This window comes from Rhinolophus sinicus, chromosome 2 (assembly GCF_057876585.1).
Source record: "Rhinolophus sinicus isolate RSI-liver-muscle chromosome 2, RSI-T2T, whole genome shotgun sequence".
NCBI classification, from domain to species: domain Eukaryota; kingdom Metazoa; phylum Chordata; class Mammalia; order Chiroptera; family Rhinolophidae; genus Rhinolophus; species Rhinolophus sinicus.
Window position 1 is genome coordinate 99,089,392 of NC_142502.1, and position 25,163 is coordinate 99,114,554.

Here is a 25,163-nt window from a genome sequence, read left to right on the forward strand (position 1 = left end):
AGAGCAACCAGGAGACACATCTAACCACACGACAGAACTGCTCTGCAAAACATAGCTATTATCCTCACTTGGCACTTAGAACATTAAGTCCTAGATTCCAGAAACCCTTGCAGCTGCCTCAAAAGAACCAGATGCCTTTGTTACCATAGTCTCCTGTAAATCTGATCTTCCCCATGACCATCACCTCTCCTTACTCACCTCCAAACCCCATACAGGGGTGTACACTTGGTGGAAATAGGTCTTATGCAAAACGGGAGTTATAAGAGAGACTAGGAAATGTAGTTCTATAGAAAGTTAAACTAGAATGGGGGTTGTCATGAGAGCTCAGTGAGACAACTTAGTTTCTGCCACATGTACTGGGTGTTGGACGCTGTTCCAGGCTGTGAGGATAGAGATATGAACAAGAGAAAGGAAGTCCTGGCCTTGTGGATAGAAAGTCTACTGTGGAAGCAGATAACTAACATGTAAATAATTAACATTTCAGATAGTGATGGGTACCGTGAGAAAAATTAAAATGGAGTAACAGCCTGAAGATAGGTGTGTTACTTTTGATCGGGGGTTCCAGGAAAGCCCTTGTGAAGAAGTAAAATTTGAGCAAAGATTTAAATGATCAGAAGCAGGAAGCTGTATACAAATTTGGGGCAAGAGCATTCCAGGTCAAAGGAACAGTGCGTTCAAAGGATGTGATGTGGGGTAAGCTTGGCATGGTGGAGCAATGAATGGCAAGGCTGGTGAGCAATGAACACACGACAGGAGACGAGGTCAGACAGGTAGACAGGGACCAGATCACATGGGAGTTGGCCCATTACGCTATGTGTGTTGGGAAGGTTATGAGCAAGGCAGTGACTTGTTGTAACTTACATTTCATAAAGATTCCTTTGGCTGCTGTGTGGAGAGTAGACCACGTGATGGCAAAAGTACTAGCAAGGAGACTGATTCAAAGACTTGTGCAGTTGTCCAAGGAAGAGATGGTGGAGGCAAACTGGAGTGGTGGCAGAGAGGTGTGAAAAAGTGGTCCAATTCTGGGTATGTTTTGTAGTTAAACCTAATGAAATTGCTCTGGATTGGATGTTGGAAGAGAGGGAAAATCAAGAATGATGCCTAGGATTTTGGACTGCTGGTAAAAGGTGGTGCCATTGATAATAATGGGTAAAGCCTGGGAAAGAATCAGGTGAGGGGGCGGAGGGGAAAGTCAAAAATAGACATCCAAGTGGGGGTGTAGACTTGTCAGGGTTAGTAGCTCAGGTAAGAGATTGAGGCTGATGATATAAACTGGGGAGACATCAGGATATAGATGTATTTAAATCCAGGGGCATGCATGGGTCAAGGACTGAGGCCTGACGTGCTCTAATATTTATTATTGGGAAGAAGAGAAGGACGCTTTCATTAAGTAGTTTTTGGAGAAAGATGAAAGCCAGGAAAGTGTGGTGTGCTGATTACCAAGTGAATAATGTTTCCTGTAGGGGGCAGTGGGTACCTGTGTGGAATGCTTCCTTAACTCGGAAGTCTAGTAAGATGGCAATCGATGCTTCTGGTTTGATGGGCGTTACTGAGGACCTTGCAAAGAGCCATCTTAGTTTAGTACTACAGTGGGCTTGCAGGGCGGAAATGATCCAGGTGAGAGAGAGAAATTGACTAGAAGTGAGAGGTGTTAATTGTAGGAGCAAAATAGGTGACAGGAGAAGGAGAGGATGAGGGCTGGCCTTCGACAGGAGCAGGACAGTAAGAGGAGGAAGGGTAGAATGTTCGTGGATTTAGTGACGGGGCATGAGATAGTTATGGTCAGGCTGCTTGTATCTAATAGAAGGGTATATGGCATTAGCTCAGAGTGAAGGTGGAGAGAAGAGCCTGTATAGAGATTTGGGGGGGGGGGGGGGAAGAAAGGATAAGGTGTGAAGGCCTCATTTCTGAGAGTGGAAAAGTGATTTTGGGAGAAATACCACAGGATATCTGGTTTGCAGTAAAACCTGTGGTCATGAATTTAAAGTGAGACCAGTGGTATAGTTGTATATTTTTTGCACAAAACAGCCATAAAAAACAATGCACCCATCTTGTTTTGTAAACTAAAGGAGTAGAAGTTTTAATGATGGTAATTACATGCCTGGGAAGAGGGAAGACTAGACCAATGGCAGGTATTGGCCGTATTTTCAAGAGATAGGACCTTGTGATGCCCCGGAAGTCACATATGTGGGTGACTTATTCCTGATACTTTGCAATGGGCATCCTAACTGGATTCATCTTCCCAGGAAAACCCTGAACCCCTGGTGACTTCCTTTGGGGACAACCCACATCTACCATCCATCCATCCATCCTACCTTCCTATTAAGTGCCTAAGACATTCATTAGGTGTAAGATGAGCAAGCCTTAGTTGAACCAACATAAACTTCCCCGTCACTTACAATGATAGCAAACACTAGGTCGCACTTATTATGGGCTAGGTTCTACTCAAAGTAATTTGTACATTTTAATTCTTTTAATTTTCCCAACCGCTTATGTGGTAGGTGCTAATTTTTCCCTATTCTACAGATGAGGAGACTGAGACAGAGATGTTGAGTGACATGCTCCTAGTAAGGCTAGAATTTGGACCTGGACAATCTTGCACCAGAATGTGGGGTCTCCACTACTAACCCCTACTGGCTCTTGTGGTTCTTATTTACTCTTCTGCCATTTTTTTTAACTTGAAGATGAGGCATACAGACAATTTTTGGTAGGATTTTTTAAATCTGACGTGATTTCCTCTTCAGTCTTTATATGAATTTCCCAATGGCCAAAAACAAAATACTATTCCAATTCTGTACAAATTATGTCACCTGTCCAGAAATTATGGAGTTCATCATGGTATGTTTTATGCTACATTTACTTCATTCTGTCTTCAGCATGTACTAAATATTGTTAAGATATTTATTTTGAGCCAAGGTTTTGAGTGTCACCCTGCGTTCAGCTATTGTTTCTTGTGGATTTTTATGGCAGTTGCAGCTCCATTGTGTGTCAGATGTTGCATTTTCTGCTCAGCTGATGCCATTATTTTTCTGCTTTTCCAGGTTATCATTGCCCTTTCAGAAAAACACCGTTCACACATTCCATATAGGAACTCCATGATGACCAGTGTCCTAAGAGACAGTTTGGGAGGGAACTGCATGACGACCATGATCGCAACGCTCTCTTTAGAGAAAAGGAATATTGATGTATGTTGTTGCTTCTTTCTGGAGCTCTCAGTCTGAGTTTGTGTTGCTAGTTGGTGGAATAGGGTCGAGTTTCTTGGGTGGGTTTTCATCTTTTCAGCTGGGTTCGGGTATGCCTTCATGGGTAAATACCCTGCAGAATTTACAGTTTTGGGTTATTTGCCAACATTATAATTACCCCGTCTGAGAACTGATTTCACATAGCACAGGATGGTTTGAAGAAGCCTCATACACATTTCGGCAGACCCACTGATGGGTCAGTTACCTTGGCCAGAGACTTGAGAAAGGACACCCATCAGCTTCTCCCTCTCTGCTGTGCTCCTGATCACTGAGATACCTTGGAGACATCGCCAAGATGTGTCCCCAGACATGTTGCTGGGTACAGTACCCATGATGCTTTGGCAGGGGGCTAGCTGCCAAATGACTTTCCTGGGTTGTGTTAGAGCCAGAAGATGTTTCATGCATATCAGTTTAATGTTTGGAATCTAGACTTTCTCCAAAAGAGGAAAACAGGATGTGGCAGGGGGCCTCACAAAACAAGGCCAAGCCCCAAGTGCACTGTAAGATGCCTTGAAAAGTCTCTTTTTGGTCTATTACAAATACTATGTATTTCCTAATCTTTCATGGGTTATGGCACCTGCTCTGATTATGATTTGTCTATGTGGTTTTGCTTGAACAGATCAATAGTTGAGAAACACATACTGGTTGCCACTGGGGACCTCAGGGTCTCCCACACGTTCGGCATTGGCCGTTTTATTAAGCCCACGCAAAATTTTAGTGAAAAATAATGTTCTAGAGCAAAGCTCCCTAATTTGGAGGCAAGTTTCCTCATTGTGTTTAGTACACATCACTCTTTAAATGGGCATCTATTTCCTGAGAACAAAACTTTTTCTTTTCCTCTCAATGCCAGAACATATTAAGGAGTTATTTTGCTTTCTTAGGAGTCTATATCTACCTGCAGATTTGCACAACGAGTGGCACTCATAAAGAATGAAGCTGTTCTTAATGAAGAAATTGATCCCAGATTGGTAAGCCACTTTTAACTATGTTTAAAAAGAACACACAATGGCATTTATAGATGATGTAATACAGAATTGTACACCTGAAATCTATGTAATTTTACTAAAAATTGTCACCCCAATAAATTTAAAAAAAAATCAAAGTACTCAAATATAAGGAGAACTGACTCTGGGTGGTGAACACACAATGTGATATATAGATGATGTATTACAGAATTGTACACCTGAAATCTATGTAATTTTACTAACGTTGTCACCCCAATAAACTTTTTTTAAAAAAGACCACACAATATGAAATTGTAAATGCAGTACAACTTCAACTAGGTTTTTAAAAAGGCATTAACTAAGCACCTGAAGGAGATATGCCAGAGCATGAATAAACATTAATAATAATCTTATTATTATCTTATTATAATCTTATAAGATTATCTTAAGATAATCTTACTCTTATTCAACAAAATGCAGATTTATGATCTAATGTAATTTGGAACCATATTATCATCCATAAATAAAGTAGGTCTCAAACAAAACAAAACAAAAAAATCAAAGTACTGTATCAGAGATTAGCAACACTTGGGGGAGGGGGATACTTATTCCCGGTAACCAAGCTATGTTCTAAGTACTAGAAACATACTAACTCACTTAATTCTTGCAACAACCTTTTGAGTAGGTGCCATCTCTATCTCCATTTTACAGATGACAAAACTGAGGCACAGAAATGTTAAATTACTCAGAGTCTCGGTGCTAATAAGAAGCAGAGACAGTGTGACTCAGGGCCTGTGCTCTTACCTACAGTTCCCCATGATCCTCCTAGAACGATGTGCAGTGAATCCTGAGGACATGCAATGGAATCATATACAGTTAGGTTGATACGCAGGCCACAGCCTTTCAGAAAACAGGTTAAACTTTCTAGAGACAATAATAATAGACCATTTTTTATAAACGCTTAGAGAGAAATAGAAATACCGATGGTTATTAAATACAACCACATTTTGCATAATCGTTCTGTTACTTATTCTAGCGATTTTTAAAAATTAATAATGGTTTGATCTGTGGAAAAATGACCAAGCTTCTAGTTTTATAACAATGAATTCTGCTTTTTCAAAGCAAAAATATTTGCAAGTTACATGATTCAACTATTCATTATAAATGCAGATATTTTCTCTTTTCGCTGTTTTGTTAGTCTTTTACAGATGACATGCAGCATGAAATCAACTCATGCCAGCTCTGAAAATGTTGTAATAAAATATTTCAATTTTGTAAAACTCCAATTATAAGGTGATATTAGTTTGCAAACCACTCAGCTTTCTTTTTTTAAATTTTCTAGAAAATAATCTGGTGTAAGCTTAGTAGTATGCATTATTTTTTTAAAAAAAAGATGTGAAATCTTACCAACAGTGTTTTATTTATAAATTTCTCAAATTCCAAAAGAAAAAATCTCAAATTCACTGTTACCCATATTAACTACTTCCTCTTGATTGTTTGCCCTTCCTCCCCTGAAATCATTCCAGAAAGGGTGAGAAGAAGGAGAAAAAAAGAATAATGGGGCTATCTGTTTTATCCTGCTTGCCTCCGGGAGCTTGAGCTCCCCTGATGGAATTCTCTTCAGGAGAAACCAATGGGTGAGGCAGGATCTGTTTCCAGTAGGGGCGGGCCTGTAGTCAGACGCAGCATTACACAGAGCCCCCTCTGGAGAAAGGAGAGAGAATCCAAAGGCATGAGTCAAGTGGAACTGAACTCCAGAGGATGCATTCTTCTGCTGTCCCTACCCTGTCAGAAGCCCTCCCTGTAACCTTACTGCTCAGAATGAGAAAGACAATAATGGGGTTATTAGCCTGGAGACAAAACTTAGTTTATAATAGAATGCAATAAACATATTAGACATAAGGGTTTTGTTTTTTTCTTTAAATTTGGCTAGAGAGACTTTTCTTTGATGGTACTTGAGGAATTTGAAGAAAGGCAAACATCGTGTTTTCGATATAGGTCTGTGAGAGTTGAGGAAACGAGAAGTCAGGAGTCAAATCTAATTGCTGATAATTGAACAAATGTTGAGACCTTCCTGGTGCAGAACAATCTGGTAATTGACAAGAGTTGTTTACTGGTCTCGTATAAGTGCTTCTAAAAACTGATGTTACTGTTCATTATTTTATGTACAGAGCTTTTCTGAAGCACAAGTGACGATTGAAAATGTGTCCCCATAACCACCCAAAATACAACTTGGATGGGATTTCCTGTATCTTACTCTCAAAATGTGATGGCAAATGTGGACCAGCCCTGTAAGATCAGGACCAGCGAGGATTTGACTTGCTTTCTTTGTAATTGTTAGTGCCTCAGAGAGACAAGGTGAGAGGAGAACTATGAACAGATCAGAGTCTTGGGTGACTGGTTATGGGACAAAATCTTCTATGGATGAATCTCATTCCAAAATTTCTGTAGTAATTTGATGGGAAGTGTGACTGTAATAATTTAAAAATCATGAAAAGTTGGCTTAGTTTTGAGATTTTTGTTCAATAAGACAGAACATAATTGGTTAGATTTGACTTTGAAAGCTTCTACTAAGCAGAAAATATGGCATCAGTATTAATTTAGTAGAGGGAGGATACAGATGAATGACACATAGTTCCTGTCCAAGGATTTTCATTCTGCATAGCTTGATGATTCTAAGAATGTTTTTGAAAGGAAGCAAACAACCAAAACCTACTCAATTCTGTGTATTTAAATGAAATTCTAGGAGCACTGACATGTTCAAAATACTGAGTATCATGTTCTTTGGAACTTCTGGCCCTGTTGATGTAGTACACATAACATGAAACCCACCTGTATAAAATGTAACAAGCATCTTTTGATATATCTGAGGCTAGAGGAAGTAAGGGAATTCTCTGGAGCCCAGAAACAAAGCTGAGGCTGCGGTTGTCGTGAGTGGAAGTGTGAAAGGGGTTTTCATAACGGCATAGAAGTCAAAGCCCTTGGAAGGTAGATGATGAACCTAAGACATCTCACCCTTCCCCGCCCCCTCAACGTAAAACCAGTGAAACGGTAAACCTGGGAGGAAAAAAGTCTGTTCACCGGCTTAGGGATACACTAGGGAATCTTGTCTGCCTTAGACTGGACTTTAGTAAAACAAAACATGGTTTCTCTGAAAATTTGAAATCCTAAGGCTCTGCCTCTCATGAATTTGAAGTTCACATTTACACAACAACCTTGATCTGGTAACCCCCAAGTCAAGAAGTTAGAAAATGAACAATAAAGTAAATCCAAATATAAAGAAAGACAGAAACTTAAAAGTATAAAAATGAGTAAAAACAAAAGTCAAAGTGAAGACAGTGGAGAGAAACAACCAAAACTGAAGTTGGTTTTTAATAGATTAATAAAATGAACAAATCTCTGGAAATATTAATGAAGAAATGAATAAAGAAGGCACAGATTTATACAAGAATATTTGGAATGAAAGGAGGACTTAACTAGAGATACAGTAAAACTAAAGTACTTTGAATGACGATGATATAAATTTGAAAATTTTAAATGGACAATTTCCTAGAAAAACATAACACTGAAACTAAAGCAAGAAGAATTTTAAAACATGAATAGATCTACAATTAATAAATAAATTGACTCAATAATAACAGAGCTACCAAAAAGAGAGAAAAAGACAGGGGGAAGGAGGGACGGGCATAGGGAGGGAGGACCAGACTCATGATTTTTTGGATTTTTTTGTTTTCTTTATTTGTTTGTTTTAACTTTTGGGGGTAACAATGGTCAACAAAACTCCATAGGTTTCAAGTGTACATTTCTAAAATACATCATCTATATAGTGCATCATGTGTTCACCACCCAGAGTCAGTTCTCCTTTCATCACCATGTATTTGACCCCCTTTACTCTCTTCTAACACTCCCCCTCCCCCTTGCCCTCTGGTAACCACTAAACTGTTATCTGTGTCTATGAGTTTTCGTTTCTTTATTTGTTTATCTTGTTCCTTTGTTGCCTTCAGTTTTATATTCCACATATGAGTGACGTCATGTTTTTTTATGTCTATCAAATATTGAAGGAAGAATAAAAATTGGATTCAGCCTGCTCATTTTTATTTTAGGAATTTTGCATTATAATCATATGATCATTAATATGATATGTGATATCTTGACCTCATTGGGTTTATTTCAGGAATTTAAGGATAATCTACCATTAGAAAATATATGACAGTATACTAAAAGAAAAATAGCCATGGGAAAAATAAACAACAAAGTTAGGGTAATGACAAATTCATTTACGGAAGGCTACACAGGAGCAAGAGTTTCAAAAGAGCCTGTAATGTTTTACTTCTTAAGCTAAATAGTAGGTACATTGATTGTCACTTAGCTAAGCAGTGGGTACAAAGTGTTCTCATATCTTTTTGTATATCTGAGATAGTTCATACTAAAAAAAAAAAATCACATGAATTAAGGTGATTCATCACAGTTACAGTTTAAAAGAGAAAAAATATATGATCATATCACTAGATTTAAAACAAAGTATTTGATGACATTAAACATTCATGCATAGTTTGAAAAGACTCATCAAACTTTGAATATAAGTGAACATCCTTAAGCGTATCAACCAAAAACTGCAGCAAACATTTTAAAGGTGAAATGTCAAAGAAAATAAGAGAAGAGTGTCTTAAACTTTGTACTTGGAAGTCCTAGCTAGGACAGAGACAGTATTAAAAAAAAAAAAAAAAAATTAATGAGGATTCGAACAAAAAGAAAAACACCTATTACTACTTGCAGACAATTTGATTGCTTAAATAGAACATTCAAGAGTATTTAATAATAAACAGAACCAAAATAATGTTCACAAAATTATATGATACATAATCCATACATAAAATGAATTGCCTTCCTATACATCAAAAGCCAATAATTAGAAAATGCAATTTTACAAAAATTCTATTTATAATAGCAACAAAAACTTTAAAATTCTAGGAAAACTGAATTAAAAACATGTAAGATATTTATAGAGAAATTATAAATTTTTATTGAAACGAATCAGTGGAAAACCATACCATGTTTATGGATGTGATGATTCAACATCATTAATTTGGTAAGGCTTGCCAAATTAACCATTTCATCAAATTTGAGGAGGGCCTTTGGTAGAATTTTACTAGCTGGGTCTAAAATTTATATGAAAGAGCAAATGACCCAGAATTGCCAAGTCTATTTTAGAAGAGAACAAGATGGAAGGGTCTTATTCTGTCTAGATGCCAAAATTTCTTAAGGTATACTAATTAAAACAGTGTGCCATACATATACTCAAGCAAATAAATGTTTTTAACCCATACCCTTTTTTAGAAAAAGACACATTTATATGTGGAAACATGTTATATAACAGAATTGTAATAGCAAACCTTGAATGGTTAGCCACATAAAAAAATAAATTAAAATTAGATCCATATCTCATACTTTATACAAAATAAAATCAACTTAAATATGAAAAGCAAAATTTTAAAACTCTTATAAGAACATATAGGAACATATTCCTATGGTTTTAGGTAAACTAGATTTTCTTTAAGAGGACACAAAAATGCAATTTATAAGGGAAGAAGTTAATAACAAAATTATATTGAAATGTAAAAACTTTCATTTAGCAAAAACAACACCATAAAGTGAAAAATATGACACAGATTGGGAGAAAATGTGTGCATTGCAAAAACTAATAAAGGGTTCACATCCAGACTCTATTAAAAAGCCTGCAAATGAATAAGGAAAAGTAAAAACCACTGTATGGGCCAGAATATGAATAAATAATTCACAGAAGAGGAAACCCAAAGAGCTAACATACATCTACAAAGATGACCAACCTCTCTGCATAATAATCATGAAAATACAGATTAGAACTCAGCGAGGTACCATTTCACACCTACGAGATTGACAACACTAAAGTGTCTGTCAATACTACACACATAGTGACAAAAATGTGAGGAAACAGGAACTTGTATGTACAGCTGATGAGAATGTAAATTTATACAACTACTCTGAAGAGCAATTTAGCAATATATAATAAAGGGAAGGTGCAATACTCTACAACCACACGATTCTAAGTGCCTCCTATAGAGAAATTCTCACATGTGTGCCTAGAGATTTATAATGTTCACAGCAACACTGTAAACAGCAGAAGTGAAAATCCTAAATGTCTATCAATCACTGCTCGGCCTTTTGGCTACTATCAAGTGTGTCTAAATGTCTGTCAGTAGGAGACATCAATAAATAAATTGTGATATATTCCTTTACTGAAACTCTACATATCCATGAAAACTGATGAACTAGAGCCACATGAAGCAATATGAATGATCTCAAAAGCATAATGTGAGGGGAGAAACTGTTGCAATTACATGTAGTATAGTAGCATTCACATAAAGCTTCAGGCATGCAAGACAATACCATGCATCGTCTACTGTCATATCTGTACATGTGAAGTAAATGTATGAAAACATACTGGGAAATACCACCCCCTAAACGCCGTTTAGGAAGGACAGAAGAGGAAAAGCAATAAGGAGCTCCAGTTATATCAGTAGTGTTTTATTTGTTAAAAAAAAAAAAAAATTCTGAAACTATTTTAACAAAATGTTAAGATTTGACAAAGCTGGGTGGTGGTAGGTACAGGAGTGCATTTGATATCAGTGTCTACACATTTTTGTATCCTTAGAACAGCTCATACTCTTAAAAGATGTATGTTGTCTGTCACCAAGTTGCTCGTCAGGAGGAGTTGACGTTTACTCTCCCGGCTTGCCATTTGTAGATGATTATCCGCCTACAAAAGGAAATCCAGGAGCTGAAGGATGAACTGGCCATTGTCACCGGGGAGCAGAGGCCCGAAGCACTCACAGAAGCTGAGCTCCTTCAGTAAGTCCGCAGGCTCCTTTTCTTTTTCTTTAACAGTCAGAGTTTGTGTTCCCTTCTTTGTTGGCCTTCATGTTATGAATTCACCTCAAAGCACAGAGGTCTCCTGGGACAGTTCTGAAATTGCATGTAGGCGCCAGTTGAGAGTGGCGGCTTTCCATGAAAAGCTGGATAAGGCTGGCAGTGTTTTTGTCGCCTCAGCTTTGAGGAAGTAAAGAACAGAGAGCATAGAGACGATGGGAATGTCCTTCCCATGCCAGCTGAAGAAAAGGGATTATATAATAGTCATGCTATTTTGAAACATATACACCACTCTTTAAGCCGTGGACCTCAGATCTGAAAGGAATTCAAGAAACGTCCTTTGTATTAAATAGCATCTTGTTGCAAGCACCAATTTATCCCATGCCAAAGTAAGCTCTTTCCTTTAATAAATAGATGGCCGTATATTATAGTTCAAACGCTCAAAATGGGGATGAAAGCAGGTATTCAGGGCCTTATACAAGCGCGGCATGTTCAGAGCCTTTAGATGTGTGGCCGTGTAGCATGCCAGTGGCACAGTGTGGCTCTCTAATCGTGAGCCACAGCGGTGGGCTCGCTTATTGTTTCTCTGCTGCTTATTAAGCATTTGTGGAGTCATAATGACAGACTCAGCTTAGAAGGCAGTGGCATTGTCTATTTCCAAATCAGACATAGAGCCACACAAGCGTTTTCTAAAGATATACTGATTGCCATTTCGCCTAACCCTCTCTCAACAGAGAACACAGGAAATAATAGAGATAGTAAAAGTCTTTTCTTTAAACTATCTCGCGGCTGCCCCTGGAGGTAGGTCTCTCAAGCTTGAGAATTTTAAGCAAGGTTTCTGTTAGATGCTAAGCTTTTCCTCCTCCAGATAGCATTTCCTAATTCTAGAACACCATGTTTGATAATAGGACAGGCCCTTAAGGCTTTCCTTACAAAACTGCTTTCTGGCAGATAAGCAGCTAACCTGAAATATATTGCCCAAACGCCCATTTTAAAGAATTTCATGTCACTCTTTGAAACAACTTGGGATATCTTAGATACTGAGAAACCCAAGTTGAGAATTCCTTTGCTACGGTCTTCCCTTCCCCTCAAAGAAAGGAATTGCCAAATATTATCTTTGAAGATACATCTTCAGAATTTTGATTTTCATGCAAGGGTCCAGCCAGGAAGATGAAATCATTCTAGGCCTTTCAACAAAAGGAATTCAGTGTAGGAAATGTGCAGGAGATGGTACTGTGGAAGTGGGCAGCACCCCAGAAATCAGGAACAGCAGAAGCTCCTACACCCCTAGGGCCAAATGGCCAAGGGCGGAAGGTTGTGTTACCAAAGCCTAAGACTGGGGCTGCCCAGCAGGAGCTAGACCACGAGGAGTGCCGCCCGATATAAGCCAGGGCCACTGAAGGGCCGCAGGGTCTGTGAGAGACGAGATGCCAGCGAGGAGCCCTAGCTTCTCCCTCATCTCCCCTCCAGCCGTACCCCAGTGCCTCCCACTGGCTGAACTTACCCAGAAGCCAGTTGTTAAAGGAGAGCGTGGTTTCCCGGCATGCAGAGTCAAACAAGGAAGGGTGGAAATTGGATCCAAGAGTGAAAAGGGAAATGACCAGCATATCACATAGTACAAGTGTTTTCTCTGATTCCTGTGTATCCTGCATGTGGCCCGGAGGGCACAGTTTGAGGGTAAAATTCTGAACATGGTGGTTTCAAGATATCTGATTGAGTAAGTATTTGCTGCAGGTTCCCTCCACTGCACCGAATCTGGGGAATTATAGAACCTCATATAAGGAAACATCCGAATCTCTAGCCACACTGAAGAACAAGAAGTAAACTTCTCAAGGAACTAGAGGCTTCAGGGAATTCTTGGGAGACTGAAAGGTGGGGTTGAGATGGGCAAGAGGAAAGGATAGACCTTGATACAGATGCAGCAGCATGAAGTCTCCATGTCTAGAGCTGGTGGCGCTTGGAGCATGAGAGGGCAGGGACAGCCATGCGGGTTTGGTAGAGCTGCTGTGCTGGGAGCAGTTTGTCCTATGAACTCTGAGCACTCCTTCTTCCTTTCACCACCCAATGTGTAGGTCTCCGTTTAGGATGGAGAAATGGGGAAGGGCCTCAGGTAACTTAGAAGTCCAGGACAAAGGGACCAGATGCTCTCTGAACACCAGCTGCTGTCCTTAGCTCTGCCCATCCCCTGTTCTCACTGAAAAGAGTAAGGAGCACAGGCAGCCACAGCTGCTTCAGCCTCATCTAAGACTGGCTGCCCACGCTGAGAGCTGAGAGTCTAGAAAAGACGAGCTCACAGTCAGGAATTACTAGAAATATGAGGACTGCCAACGTCAAGAAAGAGAACAGGAAGCAAATGTGCCTTGGAGGGCTTCAGAACTGCACTTCACCAAGAGAGATTATTATCTTTAGAAATATGAAAGATGGTATGACATCCATGAAACAACAACAGGTTCTTGATTTTTATAAAACAGAATCAAGAGATCATGAAAATGTGAAAAATGCAATTCTTGCAATTAAGAACTTAATAGATGGCTCAAGAGCAGAATGAAAAACATGAAGGGGCAAATTAGTGAGGTAGGGAGACCAGGGCTAAGGAATCCTTCCAGAATATAAGATAAAGGGATACAGAGATAGAAAGTTTAAAAGAAAGGAATCATAGAGAATAGCTCTAGATTTACCAATATCTAACAAATGGGAGTTTATGGAGGAGAAATAGAGATAATGCAGGGGAGCCAATAGTTGAAATTATATCTAAGAAATTCTTAGAACTAAATAATAAAAGACACAGGACTTCAGAATGAAAGGGTTAGCATGTGCTAAACAATATAATAATATTATAGAAAACTTTCAGAACCTCAAAATATAGAAAAGAATCCCGAAAGTTACCAAAGAAGAAAAAATGTTATTAACAACCAAGAATCTGATGAACAGCAGACTTCTCATCAACAACTCTGGAAACAAGAATTTCTGGTACCGAAAAACAAAATAAAATACAAAAGAACTTTGAATGGAGATTTCTGTGTCTAGCCAAATTAATATTCAAATGTGACGGCGATATAAAAGGCATTTTTCAGACATACAAACTTTCAGACAGAAAGGTTAAACCACCCTCAATCCTCTCCGAAAAGAGACTACCCATAGACTATACTTTCACAAAAAGAAAAATGGTATAAAGTATAACAATGAGCAAATTTTTATATCATCTTTATTATACTTAATATTATATTTACATTATATATTTTAGTAACTTGTCTTTTATTATATAAATGGATATTTCTGTTTAAAAGTTACTGACAGCAATCAAATGTGCCAGTCACAGGAGTCTGGGGGTGTAGAATTCAGAGAAATAAAATTGTGACCACAAATTTAAAATACTGAAGGACTCTTAGATGATGGTTTGGTTTCCTTTGATCCATAGATAACAAATACACAAATGTCAATTGGAACAGATTCTGCATAGACAGTATATGTATGGTTGCCATGCATGGGCAATTGGTTCATTCATCCATTCTTTCATTGATTCAACAAGTATTGTTCATCTGGTATTCCAAAAAGCTGCCCTAAGCCCTGAGGGAAACCCAAAGATGAACAAAACCTGGATCCAGCTCTCGAGGAGTTAGTTCACAGTTTAATGGCAGTGGCAGACATAAGCACAAGTAATTATGATACAGTGTATAAGTATTTTGAAAGATATAAATAAAACATGAAATTGCAGAGATAGTAATGATTAATTTCGAGCTCAGGAAGCATGTAAAATTAGTTTGAGTGCTAATAAGTAAACTTCAGCAGTTCCTGATGTAATGATTTCTCTGCTGTCAAGATAAGTATACTATGTCACATTACATCTTACTAATGATTTCTGTTCAGCTGTTGGGGAGAATAAGTGTTACAAGCTACATCCACCCTCCAAAGCAAAACATAGGGTTACACAAGAATCCAGCAACTTTGGTGCTTGTTCATACTGACAGTGTAGGTCATCCAGATAATGTGGTTTTTTGTTATTGTTTTTGTTATATTGTTGTAGTCATGTTTTGCCACAATCAATTAGATTGAATATTGGTACAACTCAAAATTCATCAGACTTGAGAGTCCTTTATCATCTTAAAGTAAAAGAGATAAATTAAAGTTTTCCCCTAGTGTGGCACTGCTATTTCATATCATTGGACTGTGCTTCTTTGTCTTCTCGGGTCCCAGCACATTTTCTCAGGAATGTGAATCAGCTTCAGTCCTCTCACTGTGCCCAGACTCCCCGGGTGGCAAAGGTGGGAGGGGGTCGTGGTGTTGGAGAGAGGAAGAGCCCCACAGTTTGGCAGGACAAAGGGCAGAAATGTTCAAGATCTGGTCTACTTCTCTGCCCTACTGATTCCTGGGTTTATGCTGACTGGCATGGCATAAGGACATTAATGTCAGGGATTCTGTAAAGGGTGTCAGAAAGCAGGTAATTTATAGGTAATATATTCTATGTACTATGCATTGGGCAGTTTGGAGATATCTGTTAATATTCAACCCTATCAAATTTTTTGAACTATTTCCCAACATTTCAGTTCTTAATGTAAATATTTGTTGCACTGGCTTGGATGCCTCAATTGAAGGGGATTTCAGATGTCAGCCTCCAGTTATTGTGATATTTTTAGTTTACGTCTTTTTTTTCCTGGGCCTGTGTAAATTTGAAGAGAGACAGCTGGATGAAGACTGTATAGCCAAGTTAATGTTTATATAGAACTTCTTGGGTGAAGATTGGATTCTGATTGATTCTCTAAACACATACTTCTTTCTTCCTCTGGTTAAGGAAAAAAAAAACAAGCCGTAGAGCTCTGGCTAGGATGGGAATATTATACCCTGGCCTAAGTCTAAATGAGTAGAATATTTGCAGCATAGCAAGTTTACTTCTGAGATGGAATTGAATTGGATTTCATGGGCTCAAGTTCACCCAAAGTAAACTTCCAAACATCTGGATGCTTTTCTTTTATTTCCTCCTCCCCCGTCAGCTTTATTGAGATATGATTGACATGTAGCATTGTGTAAGTTTAAGGTGTACAATGTGATGATTTAATATACATATATGTTGTGAAATATTACCATAATAAAGTTATTTAACACATCCATCACCTAGAATAGATGTGTGTGTTGAGAAAATTTAAAATCTACTCTGTTAGCAAATCCAAGTTTGTAGTAAATAAAATACTATTGACCATAGTCACCATGCTGTACATCAGATCCTCAGAACTTATTCATCTTATAATTGGAAGTTGGTAGCCTTTGACCAATGTCTCCCCATTTCCCTCACCCACTCCCAGTCCCTGGCAACTACCAATCTAATCTCTGTTTCTCCGAGTTGAACTTTTTAATTTTGTGTATATGAGTGAGTTCATATGGTATTTGTCTTTCTCTGACTTATTTCTCTTAGCTAAATTTTGCAAATCAATAAATGCTTAATCTGAATTTTTTGAGCACCTTCTAGATGCTAATTTTAATAGGTGCTTTAAGGAATTCAGTAATACAGGATACAGAAAACAATTCCAAAGAGTAACAGTTTTATTGGGGAAGTAATACATGTATACACAGATATACATTTATGTACACATATGAGGTCTGACAATTACGTTTGCAAACTTGCCACCCTGTGCTTACATTGGCAGCACTGTACAAACAGCTCAGTCAGGTTTCATAACCTTGGTATATCAGTGTCTCACAGCTGTGTTCGTGTCGACGTGTAGCGGTGTCTTGCTGTGTGGTGTTCATTATTGTCGTTGCGTGTTTTTGTGTGCCGTCGCAAGAATGTCTGAGCTTGAATTAGAGCAATGAACAAACATTCAATTTCTTGTTAAATTTGGCAAGAGTGGAATTGAAATCAGGGACATGTTAGTCCAAGTTTATGGGGCTAATGCCATGAAGAAAACGGCAGTGTACAAAAGGATTAAACGTTTTTTTCTGAGGGGAGAGAACACCTCACTGATGAAGAGAGGTCAGGGCGGCCAGTAACGAGCAGAACTGAGAAAAACATTGCAAAAATTCATCGAATTGTGCGTCAACATCATCAGGTGACTGTAAGAAGCATAGCAGACCAGGTAAACATTGATAGAGAAACAGTTAGGAAAATCTCAGCTGAAAATCTTGGCATGAGAAAGACATATGCAAAAATGGTCCCAAAGGAGCTCACCAATGATCAAAAGCAAAGGAGAGTTAAAGTTTGCCAAGACCTTTGGGAGAGGCAAGGCAATATTCTGGGCAGTGTTATCAGTGGTGATAAAACATGGGTGTACCAATACAACCCTGAAACAAATCGTCAAATGCACAATGGAAGTCAGCCAATTCTCCACGAACAAAAAAGTTCCATCAGTCCAAATCAAGAGTCAAAATGATGTTGCTAATCTTTTTTGATATGAGGGATTATTCATTATGAATTTGTACCAATAGACAAACAGTTCACCAAGTTTACTATTTGGAAGTGCTGAAAAGGCTGCGTGAAAAAGTTAGACAAAAATGACCTGCTCTTGCATCACGACAATGCACCAGCTCACACGGCACTGTCTGTGGTGGAGTTTGTAGCCAGTGAACAAATAACTGTATTGGAACACCCTCCCTACTCACCTGATCTGGCCCCCAATGACTTCTTTCTTTTCCTGAAGATAAAGGAAATCTTAAAAGGAAGGCATTTTGATGACATTCAGGGCATCAAGGGTAATATGACGACAGCTCTGATGGCCATTCTAGAAAAAGAGTTCTAAAATTGCTTTGAAGGGTGGACTAGGTGCTGGCATCAGTGCATAGCTTTCCAAGGGGAGTACTTCGAAGGTGACCGTAGTGATATTCAGCAATGAGGTATGTAGCACTTTTTCTAGGATGAGTTCATGAACGTAATTGTCAGACCTCATATATGTGTATATAAAACAGAATAAGAGAGTGTATCAGTGGAAAGAATAAATGGACACTGAGAATTGTAAAATGTTACTTACAGTTCTAATTCTAGTCATATTCATTTTTTAATGGCTCTCTAGACTTAAGTTTCCTTATGTGTAAAGTGAGAGACTTGGACTAAATGCTCTCTATGCACTGTTTTAGCTCCATGTTTTTAAACCTAATACCAGTTTATTACACACAGTTTAACACATTATGTACTCATTATCTAGGATAGTGAAAAGCTAATTCATTATGTGGGAATTCAGAAACGGGGGAAGTCACTGCAGATATCACCCAGAAAGAAGTCACTGCAGATATCACCCACTGAGCAAGCTAACTAAGTCTTAAAGGATGTCACGAGGAAGGAAGTGCCATTCTAAGACAAAGGGAACCACATAACCAATGGTACTGAGAGGGAACTAGCGCCATATGAGGAGGAGGGGGGAAATAGCAAGAGACCAGTTGGAGGGCTTGCATAGAGGAACTAACTCGCAAGGATCTGGATTGAAACTGGCCTGGCAGGAAGCTGGGTTTCTCATGGAAAAATTGAAGAATAGGATTAGGCAGATAAATGGTGATTTCATGATAGGTTATAAATACCATATGTAGAGGAGCTACTATTTTATTTAATGGTGACTAGGAAACATTGCGATGTGAAAGCATTGCAATTCATTCATTCTGTAATGTTTATTGTAATCCTTTTTTATGTTAGGCACTGCTGTAGGTGCTAGAATATAGCAATGAACAAAAACAAAGTCCTTGCCCCTCATGAAGCTTTATTCTGCTGGGGAGAGAGAGAATACACTGCAGATGGCAGAACTCATTCCCTTCCATGGCCAAGCAATATTCCACCGTATATATGTACCACCTACCCTTTATCCATTCAACGGACACCCAGGCTGCCTCCACATCTGGGCCATTGTAAACAATGCTGCAATGAACATATGGATGCACACACCCCCTTGAAGTAGTGTTTTGGGTTTCTTCGGATAAATACCCAGAAGTGGGATTACTGGGTCCTTCTTTGTCTCTTATTATACCCATTGTTTTAAAGTATATTTTTTCTGGAATAAATACTGCTACCCCAGCTTTTTTGTTTTGTTTCCATTTCCATGAAATAACTTCTTCCATCCCTTTACTTTCTGTCTGTGTTTGTCTTTCAATCTGAAGTGAATCTCTTATAGGCAGCATATGTAAGGATTTTGTTTTCTTATCCACTCAGCCCTTCTATGTCTTTTGATTGGATCATTTAACCCATTTACATTGAAAGTAATTGTTGATAGATATATAGCTATTGCCATTTTATTATTTATAATTTTGATCTTTTATTTTTTTCCAGTCTTAAAGAAGTCCCTCTAACATTCCTTATAATACTCATTTGGTGATGACGAACTCCTTTAGCTTTTCTTGTCTGGGAAGCTCTTTATCTATCCTTTGATTTTAAATGATAGATTTTCTGGGTAGAGTAATTTTGATTGTAGGTCCTTGCTTTTCATCACATTGAATATTTTGTGCCAATCCCTTCTGGCCTGCAAAGTTTCTGTTGAGAAATTGGCTGGCAATCTTATGGGAGGTCCCTGATAAGTTACTAGTTGTATTTCTCTTGATGCTTTTAGGATTCTCTTTTTGTCTTTAACCTTTGCCATTTTAATTATGATGTGTCTTGGTGTGGGCCTGTTTGGGTTCATCTTGTTTGGGACTCTCTGTGCTTCCTGGACTTGTATGTCTATTTCCTTCACCAGGTTAGAAAAGTTTTCAGTCATTATCTCTTCAAATAGGTATCTCTTATTTTCTCTCTTCTCCTTCTGGTACCCCTATGATGCAAATGTTTTTATGTTTGATGTTGTCCCAGAGGTCTCTTAAACTATCCTCATTTTTTTTGATTCTTTTTTTCTTTTTTCCTGTTCCAATTGACTGTTTTCTGCTATCTTGTCTTCTAAATAACTGATTCTATACTCTGCTTTATTTAGTCTGCTGGTGATTCCTTCTAGTGCATTTTTCATTTCAGTTATTGTTTTCTTCACTTCTGACTGGTTCTTTTTATGGTTTCTGTGTTCTTTTTTTATGCTTGCTATCTCTCTGTTGAAGTTTTCACTAAGTTCCTTGAGCATCCTTATAACAATTGTTTTTAACTCTGTCTTTGGTAGGTTGCTTGCCTCCATTTCGTTTAGTTCTTTTTCTCGAGTTTTCTCCTGTTATTTCATTTGGGACATATTTCTTTGTTTCCTCATTTTGGCTGCTTCTCTGTGTTTATTTCTATGTATTAGGTAGACGTTCTGTGTCTCCAAGTCTTGGCCAAGTGGCCTAATGTAGTAGGTGCCCTGTGGGGCCGTGGCATAGTCTCCCTGGTCACCTGCTCCGAGTGCTACAGGAGTGTCCCTTGTGTGAGTTGTGTGTGCCCTCCTGTTATAGTTGAGCCTTAATTGCTATTGGCATGTCAGTGGGTGGGATTGTCCCTCAGGTTTATTGGCTGTGGGGTTTGGCCACATCTACAGTTTACAAGGCTACTACACAGAGGGCTTACTCCACGGAGTGGGATTTGCCCCAGCGGGCTCTGGTGCCTGTTGAGACCACCCTTTGTGTGTGCTGCTTGTGGGGCTAATTGGGTGGTGCTCTGCTGTGGTTTGAAGCCAACCTCCAAGTATGTTTGTTCTGGGGCCTTTTGAGAGGGGCTCCAGTTGAGGTCCAGGTCACCCACTGCCTGCGATGAGCCAGGGACTACCTGGTAGGAGCTACAAAGCAAACCACAGTTTTTTGCTGCCTGTGCTAAAATTGGAGGCATGTAGGAAAAGCCACGCTGCAAACTGAGGATGGCTACCACTAGTACCGGGTCTGGGGTAGCTCCACCAAAAGCCAAGTGACCCAGAGGCCTGCTGCCACCAGCTGACTTCATTAAGATCCATCCACTGATAAAGCCTATGCAAGTTGGATGAGACAGGGTCTCAGGGAATCACTAGGTTGGGAAGAGTTGTGGTCACCAGGTTAATGTAAATTCTGGTTTGGTGCCAGTGCGGGGCCTGAAGCTACTCAACAGAAGTCTCAGAGCACACCAAGGCCTGTCACAACCCACCTGGGGTCTGTTGGACTCTGATAGTTTTCCAAGAGTGCAATTCAGATGGGGCTGTAGTGAGTCAGCAGGGCAGAGCTGTGGAGCTCACCAGGCCAATCAAATTCAGATTTGGCCTATGGGGGTGGGCTCACCACAGGAAAGATGGCGCCAGCCTGCCAGCTGCAGGGGAGGAGGAGCTCCTCACAGGGAAATGCCTACAGTCCTCCGGCTTTACTCCCGAAACCACACAACTCAGTCTGCCCCCATATGTTTCTGGCACCCCCCACCTCACCATCCCTCCACTGGATCCCAGGGTGAGTGCCTAGGAATAAGAGAGTTTGTGCATGGGCCATTTAAAAGGATGTCTGGGTTTTCTGCAGCCTATTCACCTGGACGGTAGGAATACCCACTGTTTTTCACAGCCAGATGTTGTGGAGACTCCTCTTCCCGGTACCAGTACTCTGGGCTGGAGAGCCTGGTGTGGGGCTGGGGGGAACCTCCACAGCTGAGATATCCCTCCTTATTGTCAAATGCCACACGGAGGTTTGGGGCCAGCCTGTTTTGCATCTCTGTCCCTCCTACCAGTCTCAGTGTGTCTTCCTTATATGCTTAGCTATAAAACTTTTGTGTAGCTAAACTTCAGATGGTTCTCTAGGTTGATGGCTCTATAATTTAGTTGTCATTTTTAATGTGTTCAAGAAAGGAAGGAAGCACAGTGTTTACTTCACCGTCTTGGATCATCCCTATATATCTTGATTTTCATAGTGGTTATATAACTGTACACACTTGTCAAGAGTCATAGTACCACACATTTGGAAAGGGTGAATTGAAAATGTTACTATCTGTAAATTTAACTTCAACTAACCTCACTTTTAAAAAATTGGAAATATTTGTATGATATAAGATAATATAAAATTAAAAGACCAGTAATTAAACAAACCAAAGCAAAGTAAAACAAAACTATGCAGTGGGGAATTTTCCTTTAGGTAAAATTTTGCTGTAGCTAGTTTAGTAGTAGCAACTTATCTTGGACTACAAGCCCCTCAGTGCAGGCAAACTTATCTTTTTACAGTTAATGACTATGTGTACAAGTTGAGGACAACTTCCTCAATTTCCTGCTCTGCTACCAAACCTATATATGATACCAACCTGCGTCTGTACCCACCCTCTCCTTCTTTCCTGATACAATAGAGAATGTGTCCCATCTCCTGTGTAGAGTTGACCTCACCAACTGTGCTCTCAATCCCAGTCACTTTTGTTGCTTAAGGAACTCCACTATCCTATTTTATCTTTATCTTCAACTTCTTCCTCTTTACTGGACACTTCTTATTAAATGAGCTCAAGTTTTTCCCATATTTTAAACCAAATTACTCCTCCTTGACCCACTGTCCCCTCTACCTACTGCTCGTTTTACTCTCCTTTAAGTGAACTACAAAAAGTTGCTTTCACTCACGGCCTCAATCCCCTTCCCTCCCACTCCTCAACATACTCCAATGTGGCTTTTGCCCCATTACATCAAAGTTTGTTCCAGTTATTGATGACCTCAGTGTTGATAACTTTAATGGGCTTATTTCAGTCCTCATATTTCTTGACCTTTAAGCAGCATTCAACATTATTAACCATTCTCTCATGGAAACATCCTCCTCTCTTGTTTTCTTTCCACCTCCTCACTGCTCCTTGGCTTCCTGGGCCAAATTATCCTCCTTTCCTGTTGGCATGCCTCATGGCACTGTCCTAGCACCTCCTTTTCTCTTTATACTTTTTCCTAAATGATCTCACCGACACACTTACTTCAGCTGCAATCCAAATGCTGATGACACATTTATTTTACTCGCCCATATTTATTCTCTGGACGCCATACTCATTGATTGCATTGCCTACCTGACATGTGGCCCTGAATTGCTCCAAACTAAATTCTTCATCTTTCTCCAGACCTGATCTCTGCAACTAAATGCCCATCAGTCAATGTCTCTACAAGCCCTACAGCTGCCCAGGCTATAAACTTTGAAGGTACCTATGTTTCTATCCTTTTTCTCACTCCCTAAATCCAATCCATTTTGAATTTCTGTTGACTGTATCTTCAAATCATGTCCAGAATCAGAATATTTCACCACAACTCTGCTGCTGCTTCCGTTATCCAAAACTCAGTCACATTTTGTCCACTACTAAAAGCGTCTCATAGTAGGTTTCCCTGAATCTACTTTGCTCCCCGCTAAGTCTTTTTCTGTGTAGCCAGAGTATTCATTTTTAAAAGTGTAATTCTTATCATTTCACTCTTCTTAAAACTCTTCAATGACTTCTGATTTCCCGTTGCTCTTGGGAAAAGACCAGAATCTTTCATATGGCCTATAAATGTCTTCTGATCTGACCCTTTTCTATATTTTCAGCCACATTTCTCTCTTCTTTTCCATTTACTGGTCTTTCAGTTCCAACAATACTGGTCTTTCAGTTCCTTAAATATTTTGTGCTGTCTCTCACCCTGGGGCCTTTGCATATACAATTGCTTATGACTACTGACTGGGATAACTTGTGCATGCATGGGGACATACAGACACACACACAGCAGTGAACACAGGGGTACCTATTTCTTTTCAAATTAGTATTTTGGATTTCTTCAGATAAATACCCAGAAGTGGAACTACTAGGTCATAAGTTAGTTCTATTTTTAACTTTTTGAGGAAACTCCAAACCATTTTCCATAGTGGCTGCACCAATTTGCAATCCCACTAACAGTGCACGAGGGTTCCCTTTTCTCCACATCCTAACCAACACTTGTTTGTTGATTTTTTGCTGATGGCCATTCTGACAGGTGTGAGGTGATATCTCATTGTGGTTTTAATTTGTATTTCCCCGATGATTAGTGATGTTGAGAATCTTTTCAAATGTCTATTGGCCATCTCTATGTCCTCTTTGGAGAAACGTCCATTCAGGTCCACTGCCCATTTGTTAATTAGATTGTTTATTTTTTTGGTGTTGAGTTGTATTAGTTCTTTATAAATTTTGGATATTAAGCCCTTATCAGATGTATCACTGGTAAATATCTTCTCCCATTTAGGAGGATGTCTTTTTGTTGACAGTTTCTTTGCTGTGCAAAAACTTTTTAGTTTGACGTAGTCCCATTTGTGTATTTTTCCTTTTTTTCCCTTGCCCAAGGAACTATATCAGTAAAAATATTATTAAGAGCAATGTCAGAGGATTTACTGCCTATGCTTTCTTCTAGGAGACTTATGTTTGGGGTCTTATGTTTCAGTCTTTAATGCATTTTGAATTTATTCTTGTATGTGGTGTAAGAAGGTGGTCCAGTTTCACTTTATTGCACGTGTCTGTCCAGTTATCCCAACACTATTTATTGAATAGACTGTTTTTACCCCACTGTATGTTCTTGCCTTCTTTGTCATAAATGACCATATAGGTGTAGGTTTATTTCTAGGCTCTCTATTCTGTTCCATTAATCTATATGTCTGTTTTCATGCCAGTGTCATGCTGTCTTGTCTCCTATGGTCTTGTAGTATAATTTGATATCATGTAGTGTGAAAGCTCCAATTTTGTTCTTCTTTGCCATAGCAATTCAGGGTCTTTTATTGTCCCATATACATTTTAGGATTATTTGTTCTAGTTCTGTGAAAAATGCCATTGGTATTTTAATAGAAATTGCATTACATCTATAGATTGCTTTGGGTAGTGTGGACATTTTAACTGTATTAATTCTTCCTATCCATGAGCACAGTATATGCTTACATATATTTGTATATTCAAAATTTCTTTCTTCAATATCCTATGATTTTCTGAGTATAGGTCTTTTGCCTCCTTGGTTAAGTTTATAAAAACACTTGGTTAAGTGTTTCTTGTTTGTTTGTTTTGTTTCATTTTGGGGTTTTTTTGGAAGAAATTGTAAATGGGATTGTTTATTAATTTCCTTTTCTCATAGTTCATTATTGGTATGTAAAAATGCAACCAATTTCTGAATATCAGTTTTGTATCCTGCTACTTTACTGAATTCATTTGTCAGTTTTAATAGTTTTTTTGGTTGACTCTTTGGGGTTCTCTCTATATATAGTATGACGTCATCTGCAAATAATGACAGTTTTACTTCTTTCCAATTTGGATGCCTTTTATTTCTTT

The 25,163-nt window shown here is 38.9% G+C and overlaps 1 protein-coding gene across 1 annotated transcript in view; it reads left to right on the forward strand.

The window, feature by feature from the left end:
* The window catches only part of KIF6 (kinesin family member 6), a 406,288-nt gene that overhangs the window by 141,049 nt on the left and 240,076 nt on the right, over positions 1 to 25,163 (forward strand). The window contains exons 8-10 of the mRNA XM_074332873.2: positions 3,042 to 3,185; positions 4,124 to 4,210; positions 10,971 to 11,074. Of these exons, the coding sequence (XP_074188974.2) occupies positions 3,042 to 3,185; positions 4,124 to 4,210; positions 10,971 to 11,074 (335 nt within the window). The remainder of the gene's footprint in view (positions 1 to 3,041; positions 3,186 to 4,123; positions 4,211 to 10,970; positions 11,075 to 25,163) is intronic.